Source organism: Poeciliopsis prolifica, unplaced genomic scaffold (genome assembly GCF_027474105.1).
Source record: "Poeciliopsis prolifica strain line A6 unplaced genomic scaffold, Auburn_PproV2 SCAFFOLD085, whole genome shotgun sequence".
NCBI classification, from domain to species: domain Eukaryota; kingdom Metazoa; phylum Chordata; class Actinopteri; order Cyprinodontiformes; family Poeciliidae; genus Poeciliopsis; species Poeciliopsis prolifica.
In genome coordinates, this window is record NW_026562460.1 from 1233739 (window position 1) to 1250333 (window position 16595).

Genomic DNA, 16595 nt, shown 5'->3' on the forward strand with positions numbered 1-16595 from the left:
CTCATCAATTTCATATATAGTTCAGTGTATGACAGCTTCCTGGCTCCAAGCTCACTGGATACTCAGATCTACATGAGTTTATATTGTGAGGTTTAAAAGTACATAATAAGCAAATTGTTTGGAAACCTGCAGCTCCTTTGTCTCCAGCTCTCCCCGTCACACCTGATTGGGAAAGCTGGAGCAGGCCTGAAAAACCACTTCAGGTGCAATGATTGGCTGAATGCTCTGTGTGACTGACTATCACTCTAACTAATGAAGCAGCAAAGGTGGGATTAAGGGCAGTTTTTACACTGTCTGGTGTAAAATCAGACATTTTCTACTTTAGGTAACCAAGAATTACCAGCATAGCTTCCAAATTTTGAAGCCAATTATTGAGACAAGTTATTAGATTTTTTTTTTCCCAACTTTGTCCAAGGTTGAAAGTTTGCATAATTTGTTTTTGTATTTTGTCTAACTGATTTTTTACGTGTATAATGTCAATCAAACTTTGTCCAATATACCTATACGCACCCACGGTTTGACATGTCTTTAAATGTTCAGTTAATATTCACATATACCATATGTTCTCATATGTTCCTTCTTCATCCTATCCATTTGTGAATTGCACATACCTACTCTAAATTTAGTTTAAGAAAATCCAACAGTGGAGTATTAGGTGGTATTCATGCCCTCCTATTTGCCAACATTCTCCTGACCCTCATGCAGAATAAATCATGAAAATGCAGAATAAGCTAAGAAGGGAAATTATTTACAATAAATGATAAAAATATACACAATGAACTCCTGATTGCGATATAAAGATAATTTTTGTAGAAAAAGAAGGAACTGAAGAAGCTAACTACATAGAAGTGGGGTTAGACTTCAAGGAATTGAGCGATCTTGACAGCAAATGGTCAAGCTGGCAAAGTGCGGACAGGCACTACAACATTCCTCTGACTGCTATTCTTTCAACTGAGCTTGAAAGAGTAGCACTACGAAACAGAAAGCTGACATTGTTTCTCCCGACATCCAGTGTGTGGCGCTGGTGATAGTAGCCACACAGGCACACCTGCTAGAAGGAAGCAACACTTTCATTTTATTGGTTGCCAAGCAAATGACAAAAGCAGCTCCATGTTTTGTAAGCTAGCAAACCAGAGCTAGCTAGTCCAAGCTAAGACTAAGTTTGAGCGCGAGAAAATGTTTTGAGGACAAGCATTACAAGTTTTGAGAAGAAAGACGCAAAGTCCTGCTTTCAAAATGAAAATGTAAGCAAAAATATTAAACCAAAAGGCATGCAATCTGATAAGTATAATTTTTCAACCTACATGAAAGAAAGAACACAGACAACATTTATTAGTTTCAACCAATCTCATGCAAAAGGAGAGCATACAACAAAGCTACTTCTCCAAGCAGCTCCCCATGTGGTCTACCCTCCGTTTCAGAGCTGGTCTTTTTATTTCCATAAACAGAAAGGGGGGGTTTCTTGATAACAAGAAAAGGGGAAACCCTGTACACAAACAGAGTTTTACGACTGAGAGATATCTCAACAATTCACCTACGACCTCCTATAAAACATTGAGGTTAGGGTTAGGGTTAGGGTTAAAGGTTACACGTTAGTAAATTCCTTTGCTCACTGGGGATAAGAAAACAAACCAAACTAACCTTTACATGAAAACTAATAATAATAATACAAACTACTAAATGTAAGAATGATAAACATAATAATCGTATCACAATCCTTTTTTCAGACTGAAAAGGTGTGCTCTTGGATTATGGCAAAAGAAGTGTGTGTTTATAGACTTAAAGCCAACAGTGTCTGATACGTGATGGAAAGTTTATCAGCGGCCTTAGGCAGAGACCTGACACCGATCCACAAATGTCTAGGGGGAGAGAGATGGTGGAAAAATAGTTGTACATTTCAGCTCTGCCTCAATCTGTCATGAGTATGAAAGTGTGAAGGTAAAATATACCAACCCACATGTGCACTGACTGGTAAGCAGTGAGAGGACAGGGCTACCAAATAGGAGCAAGGCTACCACTATTGAGCAGAATTGAGTTCTGCTTCAAGAAAGTCCTAATATGTCTGGGAACATATTGAGAGTGTAGCATATTTTTTAAGATGCAAACAGGAAGCCCATGTTTTTTACCCAGTACTTAAAAGAGGGGGGTGAGGCAGACTTCCACTCTGTGAGAATGACAAACATCCCAAAAGAGATTGCCTGTTGTACAGACAAAGGAAGAGCGGAGCAAAAGTCAGATACCTCAAAGATGGCAATAAAACAGTCTGAAGTTTTATGCATAATTTTTGCAGCTCAATAAAGACAAAAATGTCAGACCAAAAAGCTGATCATGGGTCAAGGTGAGTTAGGGTTTTTTTTTTCTGTGCGTGGTCCAGTAGGATTTTTTGTGTGGTTTTGGAAATTGACGCTCTGATGAAACCATTCCTACTTTCCCACCTGTCAACTGTGAAATTTTCTTTGCTCCTTCTGAGCTTTGCCCGAATGCAGGAAGGTTAAGTTAAAATTGAGATTTGTTCAAACAAATATAATAACAGATAACATTTTACTAACTGTTGTGTTTGTGATCTGTCCATTCATTAGTACGTCTGAGTGGCAGGAGCTCAGTTCTGCAGGTTCAAAAAAGAGGAGCATGGAGGACAGTTTGCTCAGAGGAATGGAACAATCAGCTCGGGATATCTGCCTGCAAGCAACTGGGATACTCAAGGTTTTCTTTCTTTCTTCCTTATTAATATTGATGGCTAATTTTGAAATGTGTTCCTCTTTTTCTGCTTAGTTAGGTTAATATTTTAATCTGAAGCTTTAGCCTGTTGTTCTGTTAAAGAAGAGTCAAGCTCCATCAACAGTGAAGGCAGAAAATAGTTTATTTCAGTTAACTTAAGACGACTTGACACGAACAAAGAAGTTAGAATCAATAAACAATTAAACATAAGATCAACACGTTGAATAGTTAATATAGATCGCAAAGATCACTATACCACTGTTAAAGGTGCTGAGTGGTGGTGTCTCATTAGTTGAGATATGATATGTGAAATATGAATTTATTTAATTCATATCTCACAAAGTGGTTAAAATTTAATTATAACCAACAAAACAAAACCACATTGTTTTGCTGCTATTGCTATTATTATAGATTGAAAATGTAGCAGAAGAGAAACAGCCCAGAAGGCTGGCATGAATGCTGATGTTGTATAGCATGTACAACATAGCAACAGCTAAGGGTGGAAAGTAAACAGCTGTTAAAATAACACTGATGAACTCTCTTGGTATGGACAGAAACTTACTGCCAAGAGTTCGTCTCTGCAGTGTCTGGACTGTAGAGACGACACTTCACATTAACATGGCCTGGGTGACACCATGTGTTGTTCACAAAAACTGTTAATCCATCTCCTTTTCTTTTCCTGATGCACTTTAAATCTCTGTCTGCTTGAAGTCATAGTCATGGCAGAGACATGTTGGAGTTGGGAATACAATCCTGCAGCCATGTCTCTTGTCCTTTATGCTGCATTCATTACCCTTGCTGAGTCCTTGGGCTTGGGAGTCGGGGCTTGAAGTTCATCCATCTTGTTAGCCAACAATCTCATGAAGCCCCTTAAGATGTGAGATTGTAGAGACGGTTTGAACTTCCTGCTTCTCTCTCTCTTTTTGCTCCAGCTTTACATCCACAAGCCTCCTTTTCAACTCCTCTGGATTCTGGCTGCAGCTGTGAGATTATTTCAGCTTTTCTGATGTTGACAGCTGCTCCCTGTTGTAAACCACTTGGTTGCTATGTTTACACATCATAACAAAATTGGGATGATACAAAAGCTATTGCCCCAAATCAGTTCAACCACAGAGAAACCAAAACAAGAAAAAGTAGCTGTGCAAAAAGTTATTTTCCTACAAAAAAAAAAAGCAGGAATGAATATTTGAAAAACAGAAAAAAATCGCTAAGTAAGCAGAGCTACTCCATGGTGCCACCCTCACGTTACGCCTTCAAGTTAGCATTTTTCATATCACTATTTTCTCAGCTGTGAGATTATTTCAGCTTTTCTGATGTTGACCAGCTGCTCCCTGTTGTAAATATATGGTTATGCATCATAATAAAATAGCAAAAATACAAAAATATTGCCAAAAATTAGTCCAACCACACAGAATCCAAAACAAGAAGTAGTCCAGAAAAGCTATTTTCCTACAAAAAAGCAGGAATGAATATTTGAAAAACAGAAGAAATTGCAAAGAAAGCAGAGCTACTTCAAAGAACTCCCACTGTAGCCTACTTGATAATTATTTTTGAAGAGTTATTTGGTACTTGAGGAGGACCTAATTCCTACTGTCATAATCTACCTATGATTCAAATACTATTTAATGTGTAGCATAGTGAACAGATGTTTACTCTGAATGACTTCAATATCAAAATTTAAAAAAGCACAAAATACGACCTTCGGAAGCTATGTCATTTTACAATAAAAGAAATCGTTCCTTGCACATACCTATATTTATAACTGTGTTTGAAAATGTGTTACTAGGTATGTGGAGTCCTTCTTCATCTCTCTGACCTCCATTGAGCAGGACCTTCGAACCAACCTGATTTCCATCAACTATAGCCAGGCAGAGGTCATTAAGCTTCAGAATGCTGCAACCTTCAGGTATGCAACATTCATCATCACAGGTGAGGGAAGTTTATGCAGAACAACCTGAGAATTCTTGTTGACCTTGAGAATTAAAAAACAACTTTTGCAGCAGTTTGGCTGAGTCCGTCTCCATGAAAACAACCAGCAAAAAGGTAGCAAAGGGGCAAAACTGAATGAGGTATCTGCTTGCATATACAGGACAGTTCAAGTTACACATAGAGAACAAATAAAACTAAAAGATGTGATTGTAGTAGCTGATCAGGCGCTCAATTAAATTTATGAATTTAAAATTTGTATCAGTCTCAAAAATAAAACTTTTCTGTCTTGGATCTATCAATAATCAATTTAAGGTGTTACATGTGTCAACTTGGTTGAAACAAATGTAACAAATTATGTTTTTTTTCTGTCTCCGCTTCTCCTTTCTCCTGAAACATGAACAACTTCTATCAATGAGGAGCGACCGCTGTCTTCTTCCCCAAACTGTCTTTTTGTAACAAAATCATGAAATTATACAATGAACATTCCTCAGTGTGATTATGTCTTAGTGTCCTTCTGTTGTTCTAAAACAATATCCACTTTTTCTCTCACCAGCCGGCTGAGATCTACATCATGACACGAAAACATAAAAATTGTAACTTAAACCCTATTGACTCATTTTCTATACAAATATATCAGAAATGATAAAGTGATAGGAAATCTGATGTAGTTTCTTCCTCAGTGAGATTCTGGCACTGGGAGCAGGTTACTGGTTTCTCAGTCAGAAGCTGGTTGTAAAGCTGAGGCCAGCAGGTGTCAGTCAGATCTGAACTTTGACCTCAATATGAGAAACTTCAAACTGATAGGAGGAAACAAAGAGCTCTGCAAAGATAAAGGCAAATCTTCTGAGGTTGGGATATAATTAAATGTCACATAATTATTGGTAAAAGCCATTTGTTTGTTAAAACTTAATCAAATATATTTGTCCTATTTGATGTTTGTTACGACACGTTTACTGTAAACAAATGAGGTCATTAGTTTGTCGTTTATTGAACGTTCAGAAACTCCAGCAGCTGTGATGAACCACAGCGAAGATCAACAAAGGTGAAACAACCCGAACAGGTGATCAACTCAAAACCACTCGCACCTTTTTACTCTCCTTCTGTCCTTATCGCTAAGCACACCTGTTGCTGTGGCAACTGCCTGCGCCGAGCAAAGATTACATTAAGAACATAACATTCAGTTACAATATCAGGTTTCCAGGCTTGATATTTATTGATTACTGATGAGCCGCTCATGAACACAGCGGTGGTTGATCAGCTCATTTAAACTCCTGCTCTGCTGTCATTCGGTCTTTGAGTCGCATTTTCATTTGTTAATGGATCTGGAACACAACAACAATAATTACTGAGAATATTCATTTGAACACGTTTTGTTGATTTTTAAAATTATTATTCTGTAATGAAGCTACAAATGTTTTGGATCTCAGTGAATATTTTGGTAAGCCTGTTAGAAGAGGAAGTGCTGGTCTCAGCATCTTGGAGGCCTTCAGTTTGTCACCTGCTGCAGAGATCCACTCAAAATCTTCCCGCGATCGACCGGAAGATTGCGATCGGCGTATTGCGCACCCCTGTTCTAAAACAATCATATATCATCCACTTCTGTGAACAGCATCAGCTCACACCAGCTGTGACAGCATCAAAGTTTTCTTTGATGCCGATCAGAACATTTAAACCATAAATTTAAATCTCACAGATTTACATAAAAAAAACCACCAATTTCTCAAGTGCAGTCAAATTTTAAGGGTACTAATTTCTTTAAATTATAATAATTCTGAAAGACTTAATTATGTTATTAGTGATATAATTCAATATGGACGTATTTAGATGATCAAATATATTTTAAGCTGTCATAACCGTTGGATAATTCTGAGACTTACTGTACAGTGGAATTGATTACACAGTAGGGGAAAGGAGCAACATCTATAATAAATGTTTGAAACTGTGATGAGAGCTGATTTCAGGTAGCTGGGAGTAACCTTAACACTTCTATAAATTAAGCACTCTTACTTTTAACAGATAACAAACAACACAACACATCAGGATACCACTGTAACATTCATACATTTGGGTCGGGGAGCGGAGCTTCTAGATACATATGGCCATCTCTAAAACGACCATTATACAACTGTTGCAGCTAAAATTTCACTAACTGCAATTATGACAGAAATCACTCTTTTTTTAGCGTCTAAGCACATCTAAGCATATGGTTCCAAAATCAGTGCCAAACTAACTTGCCACTTCACATTTTAGGGGGGACAGTTTTCACCAGCTTCACAATACTAACCTGAAAACATGAACAACTTCTGTTAATGAAGGAGCGACCACCGTCTTCTTCCCCAAACTCTGTCTGAGGAGCGAAGGGATGGGGCTCCCCACTCTAGGCCTCCTGGTGAAATGCTGTCTGCATTATGGTTCCTTTTTTTATTTAATATGGTATTTTGATCAATTTTGGTCTAAAAATACACGTATATGATACACTGGAATCTAATAATTTATGTGGTGGCTTATACTCAAACAGATTTTCTTGACTATATAAACAAGTGATGTTTTAAAGCTCCCACTTTTTGGTACATCACACACTGTCAGGAGCCACAAGCAAAGGTGGCTCCTGACACTTAGTATCCAAAATAACCTGACTGAACTAAATTTTTCAAAACACTTCAAAACAAAAATGTGTGGTAGTGTGTTTTGCAGATCCCTGCAAAGTATGGTGTATGTGTTGCAGTAGATGGACATGTAATGTATTGACTTAGACTGAGACTCGTACTTTATTGATCCCTTGGGAAGACTCCCTCAGGAAATTGAAGTCACCAGCAGCTTACAGGCAGAAAAGTGGCACACAGTGAGCAAAATACAAAAGAATACAACAAATACAAATTAAATACAAAGGTACACACTAAATGTGAGTAGCCAAAACCCTAAATTAAGCAAAAATAAGCAAGAAATAATATAAATAAATTATAAATAAAAAATATAAATGCAACACAAGAGAAAATATAGGAATTTGGCGGATAGATTGACCAGTGATATGATATTACACTATCTGGTTTGGCCTAACAAGTATGGATATTTGCAGAAAAGTACACTCCTTCTTCCTCTGTCCTGTGTCACCTCCCACCCCCAGTGAGGAGTTGTACAGTCTGAAGGCGTGGGGGACAAAGGAGTTCTTGAATCTATTGGTCCGGCACTTGGGAAGCAGCAGTCTGTCACTGAACAGGCTCCTCTGGCTGCTGATGGCGGCGTGTAGAGGGTGGCTGCTATCGTCCATGATGTCCAGCAGTTTGTTCAGTGTCCTCGCCTCTGCCACCGTCACCAGAGAGTCCAGCTTCATGCCGACCACAGAGCCGGTACGCCTGATCAGTTTGTCCAGTCTGGACGTGTCCTTCTTGGATGTGCTGCCTCCCCAGCACACCACGGTGTAGAAGAGGACACTGGCGATCACTGACTGGTAGAACATCCACAGCAGTTTGCTGCAGATGTTAAAGGACCGCAGTCTCCTCAGGAAGTACATCCTGCTCTGCACCTTCCCATACAGGTGGCTGGTGTTTTGACCAATCCAGTTTACTGTCCAGCCACAGCCCAAGGTACTTGTAGGAGTCCACGACCTCAACCTCTGTTCCTCTAGAACACTGGTCTCGGCTTTGGTCTGGACCTCCCAAAGTCTATAACCAGCTCCTTCGTCTTAGCGGTGTTGAGTTTTACAGACCAAAACAAAACAGTAAGGAACTTATCACTTCATTAGATTTTATTTCTATATTTATTCCTTCAATATTATTTTTCATGTCAGTATTAATGTCACGATGTTGTTAAGTGACTGAATAACACTTTCAATTTGACTCACTTGGATTTGACTAAGAGCCAGCTCATTCTTTGCAATTTCTGTACATTGAAACTATTAATCTATAAATTATTGAAAAAAAATCATGCATGGTTCTGTTCCATATGCCTATGGCATTAAAGGATAATGCAACTTTTGTTTTTCCACTGAAAGCTCTGGTTTGCACATCCATGTGGATGACATTTTTTGGATATGTCCCATTCTCCTGCACGACCAGAAACTGACAGAACACTGAAGACAATAAGAGTTCTGAGTGATATAGTTGCAGTTCAATCCATCTTTTAATGTTTGCAGACCTTTTTGGAAGTTTCAAAGTTAAAACTGGTATTGCCAATTGGCCATTTTTTGCAGGATTTAGTGACATCAGAAAATGGCACAGAACAAGATTTTTTTCCCCACTCTGATTGGCTGCTGATTGGCTACCAATTTTAAATTGAATGTCCTTTTATTGCATTTTTCTTATGAGACCTTTAAAATTAATTTCTATTCACACGGCTTTTTTGTTCTTTAGAAACTAATAAATCAGTAATGTTTCTCTTTTAAGGATTTTTGACAATAAATACAGAAACAACAATACAACTCAAGACAAGAACAATAATGATAGTAATATTTATCAGAAAATAATATTCAGTGCAAGTAGCCTACATTTTATTTGATGGGGCCGATAAGGGACCTGAATGGGGCCCAAAAAGCTTGAGAAACACTGGCGTAGATAAAGTTTGTAAAAGACAAACTGTTTTATCCTCCTTTACTGTCTGACAAAAGACATACAAAAAACAAAAAACTCTGTTATTCTTTTGAGGTTCTGTCAGTTCCAGATTACTTTAAAATCAACAGACATAATGTGTTTAATTTGCTGTGACAAACAGGAAGTCATATCTCTCACTTTTTTCAGAAAGTTATCTGATGATCCCCTGTACATCTAGAAGGAATACATTTAAACTCTGATGTGTGAAATAGTTTTTTGCTAACTGGAAGTTTAGTACTTAAATAAATAAAAAAAATATCTCGGCTAATTTAGGTTATATTGTGTGTAGCATCTCAGTTTAAATAATTTCTAGTGTAGATAAGTTCTGCTCTGGATCTGCCTAATAATTGATGTAACTTTTTTATATGTGCTTGTATGTGATATGACCCTGACTGTGTCTTTGCAGTAAGAACCAGTGCACCTCAGGCATGGTGACCACTCTGAAATGTATTGGTGAGAACACATTCCATCTGACTTCTTTTTTTTTTACCAATAGTATTTAATGTAAAGCTTGAGAAGTACAGTTTATGACCAGGACTTGCACTCATCTTGGGCATGATTGTCATATTAATTTGAGGCTTTTAAATTAATATTAATATAATAAATTTGAGGCAATCTTATATTTGAACAGATATTTTTCTGGGTGGAATCATGATTCACATGCACGTGTCCAAAATTGGTGGACATGTGCACCATGTTCATTCTCTGTTAAAGAATGAAAAGGTCACTGCAATAATTTGAAACTGCCAAAAGTAATAACACATAAGAATTTATTGAAAATAAGCCACTAAAGATGAGACATTGTTTTTAAATTGAGGTTCATTGTCATCATTTTTTTAAATAAACTAAGGAAACAGGTCTGGACAAGATTGAAAATAATTTAGCTGTATGATGCTAAACAAATTTGCTCACTAATCCAAATGATCGGAATCAGATGTTCCAGTCACTTTCATGGCTTTAGGTGTATCAAATGAAGAACCTAGGCAGCCAGACTGTTTTTACAAACATTTCACTGAACTCAGGAGTTCAGTGCTTCTCACCCTATCTCTAAGAGAGAGCCCAGCCACCCTACAGAGAAAACCCATTTGTATCCATGACCTCGTTCTTCGGTCATGACCCAAAGCTCATGACCATAGAGGAGGGTGGGAACGTAGATCGACCGGTAAATCGAGAGCTTTGCTTTTTGGCTCAGCTCTCTCTTCACCATGATAGACAGCGCCTGCTTCACGGCAGATGATGCGCCAATCCACCTGCTCCATTTTTCCCTCATTCATGAACAAGATCCTGAGATATTTGAACTCCTCCACTTGGGGCAGGACACCAACCCTTGACCCTGAGAAGGCACTGTACCCTTTTCCTTGGAGGCGCACTTTACATTCTGCTGCAAACAACTCCAGTGAGAGCTCCAGATCACGTCCTGATGGAGCCAACATGTGCAAAAAGCAGGCCTCCAAACTGCATCACGTCAAAACCTTGGCTGCGACTACAAATTCTGTCCATGAAAGTAATGAACGAATCGGTGACAAAGGGCAGCCTTGGTGGAGTCCAACTGTCACCGGAAACTAGCCCAAATTACTGCCGGCAATGCGGACCAGACTCCTACACCGGTCATACAGAAGGGACCTGACAGCCCGTATCAATCCCGGTACCCCATACTCCCGGAGAACCCCCTACAGGACTCCCCGAGGGACACGGTCGAATGCCTTCTCTAAGTCCACATGTAGACCGGTTGGGCGAACTCCCTTGCACCCTTGAGCACAACTGAACACCACTCGAGTTCAGATTGGGGGTAACGTTCCTCCCAACCACACTCCTCCAGGTCTCACTGTCATTGCCCAGGTGAACGTTGAAGTCCCCCAGTTGAACAAAAGAGTCCCCAGGAGGGACACTCTCAAGCATCCCCTACCCTTGGAGGGGTACTCCAGGAAGGGTGGGTAATCTGAACTGCCATGCAGCCCACAAGTACAAACAACAACAAGAAACTGGCGGAGGGAGGCTTCCCTCTCGTTCACCGGGGAAAACCCCAATGTACAGGCACCGAGATGGGGGGCAACAAGTATGCCCACTCCTGCCCGTGAACAACTCCAGAGAGGAAGTACGTCCAACCCCACTCAAAGAGACTCATTCCAGAACCAGAGCCATGCATCAAGGTAAGACCGGCAATTTCTAGCCAGAACCTCACACACTAGCTCTTTCCCTACCAGGGAAGTGACATTCTACGTCCCAAGAGCCAGCCTCTGCAGCTGAGGATTGGACTGCCACATAGCACTTACTGCACCCGACCCCTTGGTCCATTGGAAGGGGGTCCCATGTCAGGTTAAAGCCTGGCCACCAGGTGCTCGCCAACGTGCCCCACTTTGAGGACTGGCTCCAGAGTGGGGCCCCAATGACCCGCGTCCAGGCAATGGTTAGGCAAGGGAATACCGAGTCCATTGTTAGCATTCATCATAACAAACATAAAACAAACATTTTACTTTCATGAAAATTTTAACTCATAATAATGACTATTGTTTCTCCTGTCTGGAGTGATGAGAGACAATGACACCTGAAGTGTTACTTATACACAGGGTGCTCGGTCTCTACTTGGCGAAAGAGTTTGAAGCTTCATTGCCTCATTAACCAGCCGGTCACCATATAATAATTCTCCTGTCTCTTCTCTGGGCCTTTTCCCTTCACAAAGAAACTTTCCAAAGACATCTGATTTGTTTCTTACTCATTTTGCTGCTGTGGGTTCAATGTTGGTGCAAGACATAACAGAGACAAGCCGGTTAAAGGATTTTCAAATAAAATATCCTCCAGACTCAAATAATACATGAAACAGAAGTATTTAATTATTTCTTGCATGGCCTGGTAGCAATTGATCCATGGACCGGTATCGGTCCACAGCCTGGGGGTTGGAGACCACTGGTGTAAACCACACCATGATTTAAATAAAGAAATCATGGTATGTCCTCTCTAGAGCAGTGGACATGCATTCTCTGGAGTGACGAATCATGCTTCTCTATCTGGCAATCTGATGGACAAGTCTGGATTTGGTGGTTGCCAGGAGAACGGTACTTGTCTGACTGCATTGTGCCAAATATTAAATTTGGTGGGGGGTTGTTTTTCAGGAGCCTCTTTGTACCAATGAAACAAACTGAATGCTTTAGCATACCCAGACAGTTTGGACGATTTTATGGTCCCAACTTTGTGACAACAGCTGGGAGCTGGCCATTTCCTCATCTGACATTAAGACTCTCCGATCTAAAGGATCAAATTCAAAGGATCTACGGAACATAGTCATGACGAAAATTGTAGCTCACAAGGAGGCATTGTTCTCCCTTGTGTCATGCAGAATTCACTTGAAGAGTACTGTTAATTTGGGGTTAGTAACTCTAACCCACCAGAGAGGTGATATTCCATGTCCCCAGAGCCAGCTTCTGCAACCACTACCCATCCCACACTGCACTTGACCTCTTTTGCCACTCTCACAGGTGGTGGGCCAACGGGAGAGGAGACCCATGTTGCCTTTAAGGGCTGAGCCCGGCCACCAGGTGCTCATCATTGTGCACCCACTACACAGGGGGCACAATGGCTCCCCCGTGGGAGCCATTGTGCTCCCACGGGGGCCATCTTTGAAATGAGCCTGAAGGTCTACTTCAAAGACTGATCTCCAGGCCTGGCTCCAGATTGGGGCCACAGTGTCCCGCATCTGGGCGAGGGAACACCAAGTCATCCTAGGGAACACCTCTACGTTGGGATTTACCCCCAGTGAACAAGAGGGTAGCCTCCCTCCTCTGATGGGTGGGGAGGAAGGGTTTCTGTTGTTTGTTCTTACAAGCTTACCCACCCTTCTTGGGGTCTTTGGAGGGGGTACAGCAGAGTCCTCCTCCTGGGGACTCCCTTGTTCTGCTGGGGAACTTCAACGGTCACCTGGGCAATGACAGTGAGACCTGAAAGGGTTGTGGTTGGGAGGAACACTCCCCCTGATCTGAACATGTTTATAAACCATCACAACCTATACGTGTTGTGATGGTCTGCTGGGAATGTCTGGCAGAGTCCCTGTAAGACAGAGCTTTAACTCCCATATCTGGCAGAACTTTGAACATGTTCTGGGTGAGGTAGGGGACATTGAGTCTGAGTGGACCATGTACTGTGCCTTCATTATTGAGGCGGTTTATAGGAGCTATGGCCGCAAGGTTGTCAGAGCCGGTTTCAGAAGGGAAGGCAGAAGGCTAGAGTTCAAAATGCAGAGAGCACTGGTTCATAAAAGGTCTGTACTGTCTTGTACAGTACAAATCTCCTGAACATTACTTTTTAGGGAAGTAATAGCTCCCTCAACCTTCGAATACCAATCTTGATTTGGCTTTGGTTTCATTCTGTTCAAGATCGTACCTTAATATTTAGGTAAATGAGCAATGACCCAACATGTAGCCAAGACAAGGAGAATGATTATCAAAAACGTTTATTAGAAACAATGTGATAGTGTTGATGGGGTCCTGCAAGGTGTGAATACTCTGGCAGGTCTGGAACACAAAACAGGTGAGGGATGTGACTAAATGAAAACCAGGGAAAATAGAAAGAGATTTACTGGGAAATGGGAGTTCTGTAGTGACCAAGAATCCAGCGTTCTTAGGGGTGGGTGAGCAGGCAATGGAAGAGGTTATTGTCTTGCGTACTTGCTGATGATGGAGACAAACAACCACCCGAAGCTCAGTAGTAAAAACAGCCCAGTGTGAAGCGCAGGAAGGACTCAGGCAAAGAAGATCCAAAATATGATTGGGTCGACTGGAGGGAAGGTTCAGCAACGGGAGGTTAGACACTCTTCTCAAAACACCAGTGAGGACTAGGCAAAAGCAATGGTCAAAGACAGGCAGACAGGATGAAAAAACAGAAACTCTTGGAACATGAATCAGGGCTTGAAAGCTTGACAGAGGCAACAGATGATTTTGCACTGAGAAGGTGATGAGCAGGAGTTTAAATAGGGAGTAGGACAACACAGGTTATAATGAGGATGATGAGTAATCAGAGGGAGGGAGAATAAAAAGCACTGGAAGACAGACTGAAATTATGACACAACAAGGTGGTTTACACCTTGTTAGGGAACATTGGAAGAACTAAAATAATATCACAGCTAAAGGCAGAAATACCAGTGGAGTTGAAAAGGAGGCATTGTGGATGCAGAGCAGGAGGAAAGAGGAGAGAGGAAGGAAGTTCAAATAAGACTGCAGTTTGGCTGCTGAAAACAATGGTCTTTTGAGGCCAAACCTTGATAACATCTTGATCTATTCAAAGGTTTTATTTTGTCATATCAAACATGTCAGTGAGGTTCTTCTTACATTTGTCCAAAACAAACGAATAGTTAAGAAAGAGAAGTGTGTGTTCCACATGTCTTTTGTATTTTTTCTAGGTTTTGTCATTGCTTCAGGAAAGATTAACATGGACCCTTCTAAAGTGACAGTGGTTTTGGACTGGCCTGAGCCATCTAATGTGAAGGAGTTTCAATGGTTTCATGTGTTTGCCCATTTTTTCGGCACTTTATTAAGAACTACAGTTCAGTGACTGCTCCTCTTTATAGACTCAGTTCAAGTTCAGAGGTCAAACATTCTTTTGAGAAACTTGAAGACTTTTTCACTTCAGCTACCATCCTGTGCTTCCTGATCTGTCAAACCCATTTCCAAGATGGTCAGTCTCATCACTCTTCACAACCTAACACTAACCCTTCAGCCCCCAAAACTCACTGATGTGATGTCTCAAGAAGTGTTCAGACTTCATGTGGTCTGAATACATTTCACCTCCAATTTTTGGAGTGAGCTTTGCACTCTTCTCAGCATTGACATCAACTCAGGTTTTCACCCTCAGACAGATGGCTTGACAGAGAGGATGGTTCAGGAGGTCAAGTCAAAGTTATTTATCCTATGCATGGATGCTCCATGCATAGGATAAATGCATGGAACTAACATTGGGTGGAGTTCACCATCAATGGGTTACCGTAAAGTGCCACGGGTCTCTCACCATTTCACGTTGTCCATGGCTATCCAGTACTCTTTCAAGAAATGGCTACTCAGGTTGCCATTGCCCATGTGTCAGAATGTGCTGCTTCAGAATATGGAGAAGGGCCAGAGCGACTCTGTAAGACTGCTACTGTATATGCTTGGAATGCCAACCGCCACTGATCGTAGGCCCCAAGATACTCGTGGGTCAGAGGGTGTGGCTATTCCCTGAGGATCTGCCCATCAGGACAGAGAATTGCAAGCTGGCAAGAAACTTTGTGGGTCCATTTCCTGTTGCCAATGTAATTAATCTGGCAGTTATATGTCTCAAACTGCCTTCTTCATTTGAGCTTGGAGACAAGTCTCCATGTCTCTAAGCTCAAAGCTGTTTTGTCATCCAGGTTTTGCCCTCCTAACAGATGCCCTCTGGTCATCCGCCTCATGCTTTTACTGTTAGGCCTTTACTGAAAGGCCCTGAGGACAGATCCTGGACACCCTCCCATCCACTAATGATCTCATCCGTGATTTCCATCGCCAGCGTCCGGACCAACCCAGAGGAGCATTACAAGCTGTCCCCGGAGGAGGGGGTGATGTCATGACTGCTTTTACTACTGAGCTTTGGATGGTGGATGTTTGTCTTCATCAGTGAATACCTAAGGGCCCAAACTCTCCCATTGGCTGCTCACCCAACCCTTCCAATGCTGGAGTTTTGGCCACTATGGATCCACCCAGAGAGGGGTTCACCCCTCTCTGGGTGGATCCGTCTCTTGCTGGTTTTCCCTGCTTTTCATCCAGGCGTATCACTCACCTCTGTTATTGTGTTCCAGTCTTGCCTTTTCTGGCTCATTTACCTAAATGTTACATGTTGCTATGGTTATGTATCATAACAAATATAAAAAATATGAAACGTATTACCCAAAATCAGTCCAACTACACAGTATCCAAACAAGAAGGAACAGTTGACCAAAAAGCTGTTTTTCTTCTAAAAGACAAAAATGAGTTTGAAAAAGCGGCTCAATTGTAGAATGATAGTAACCTCGGATTGTTTTTTAATGCAAGTTGCATTTGATTTTTAATGAACGATTCCATTTTTACTTGGCATTATGTTTTTGTTGCACACTTAATGATTAATCAGTGTGATTTTCACAGGGTCTTTTATTTGACAAACACTGTTAACAGACAAGCGCAACAGGGAGCGCCCGCTAACCGTGCTCTATGTGCCAGCTGGTGGCGAACCGCTGTAACTGCAGTTTGAGTAGAAGTGCAGCTTAAGAGTAGATGCAGATTCAGATTTTTTTATTTGGATCCCACATGGGCAATTGATGTTACAGTATAGTCAGTAGAAGTCTTTAAATAGAATAAGAAAAGGGAGGAGGTGTAACTATTTCTC

At 41.0% G+C, this 16595-nt stretch overlaps 1 protein-coding gene across 1 annotated transcript in view; it reads left to right on the forward strand.

Moving 5' to 3' along the window:
- tmprss3a (transmembrane serine protease 3a) overlaps positions 1 to 16595 on the forward strand; it is a 47768-nt gene that overhangs the window by 12912 nt on the left and 18261 nt on the right. Inside the window, exons 5-7 of the mRNA XM_055022386.1 lie at positions 2580 to 2703; positions 4505 to 4624; positions 9640 to 9686. Coding sequence (XP_054878361.1) covers positions 2580 to 2703; positions 4505 to 4624; positions 9640 to 9686 — 291 coding nt within the window. The remainder of the gene's footprint in view (positions 1 to 2579; positions 2704 to 4504; positions 4625 to 9639; positions 9687 to 16595) is intronic.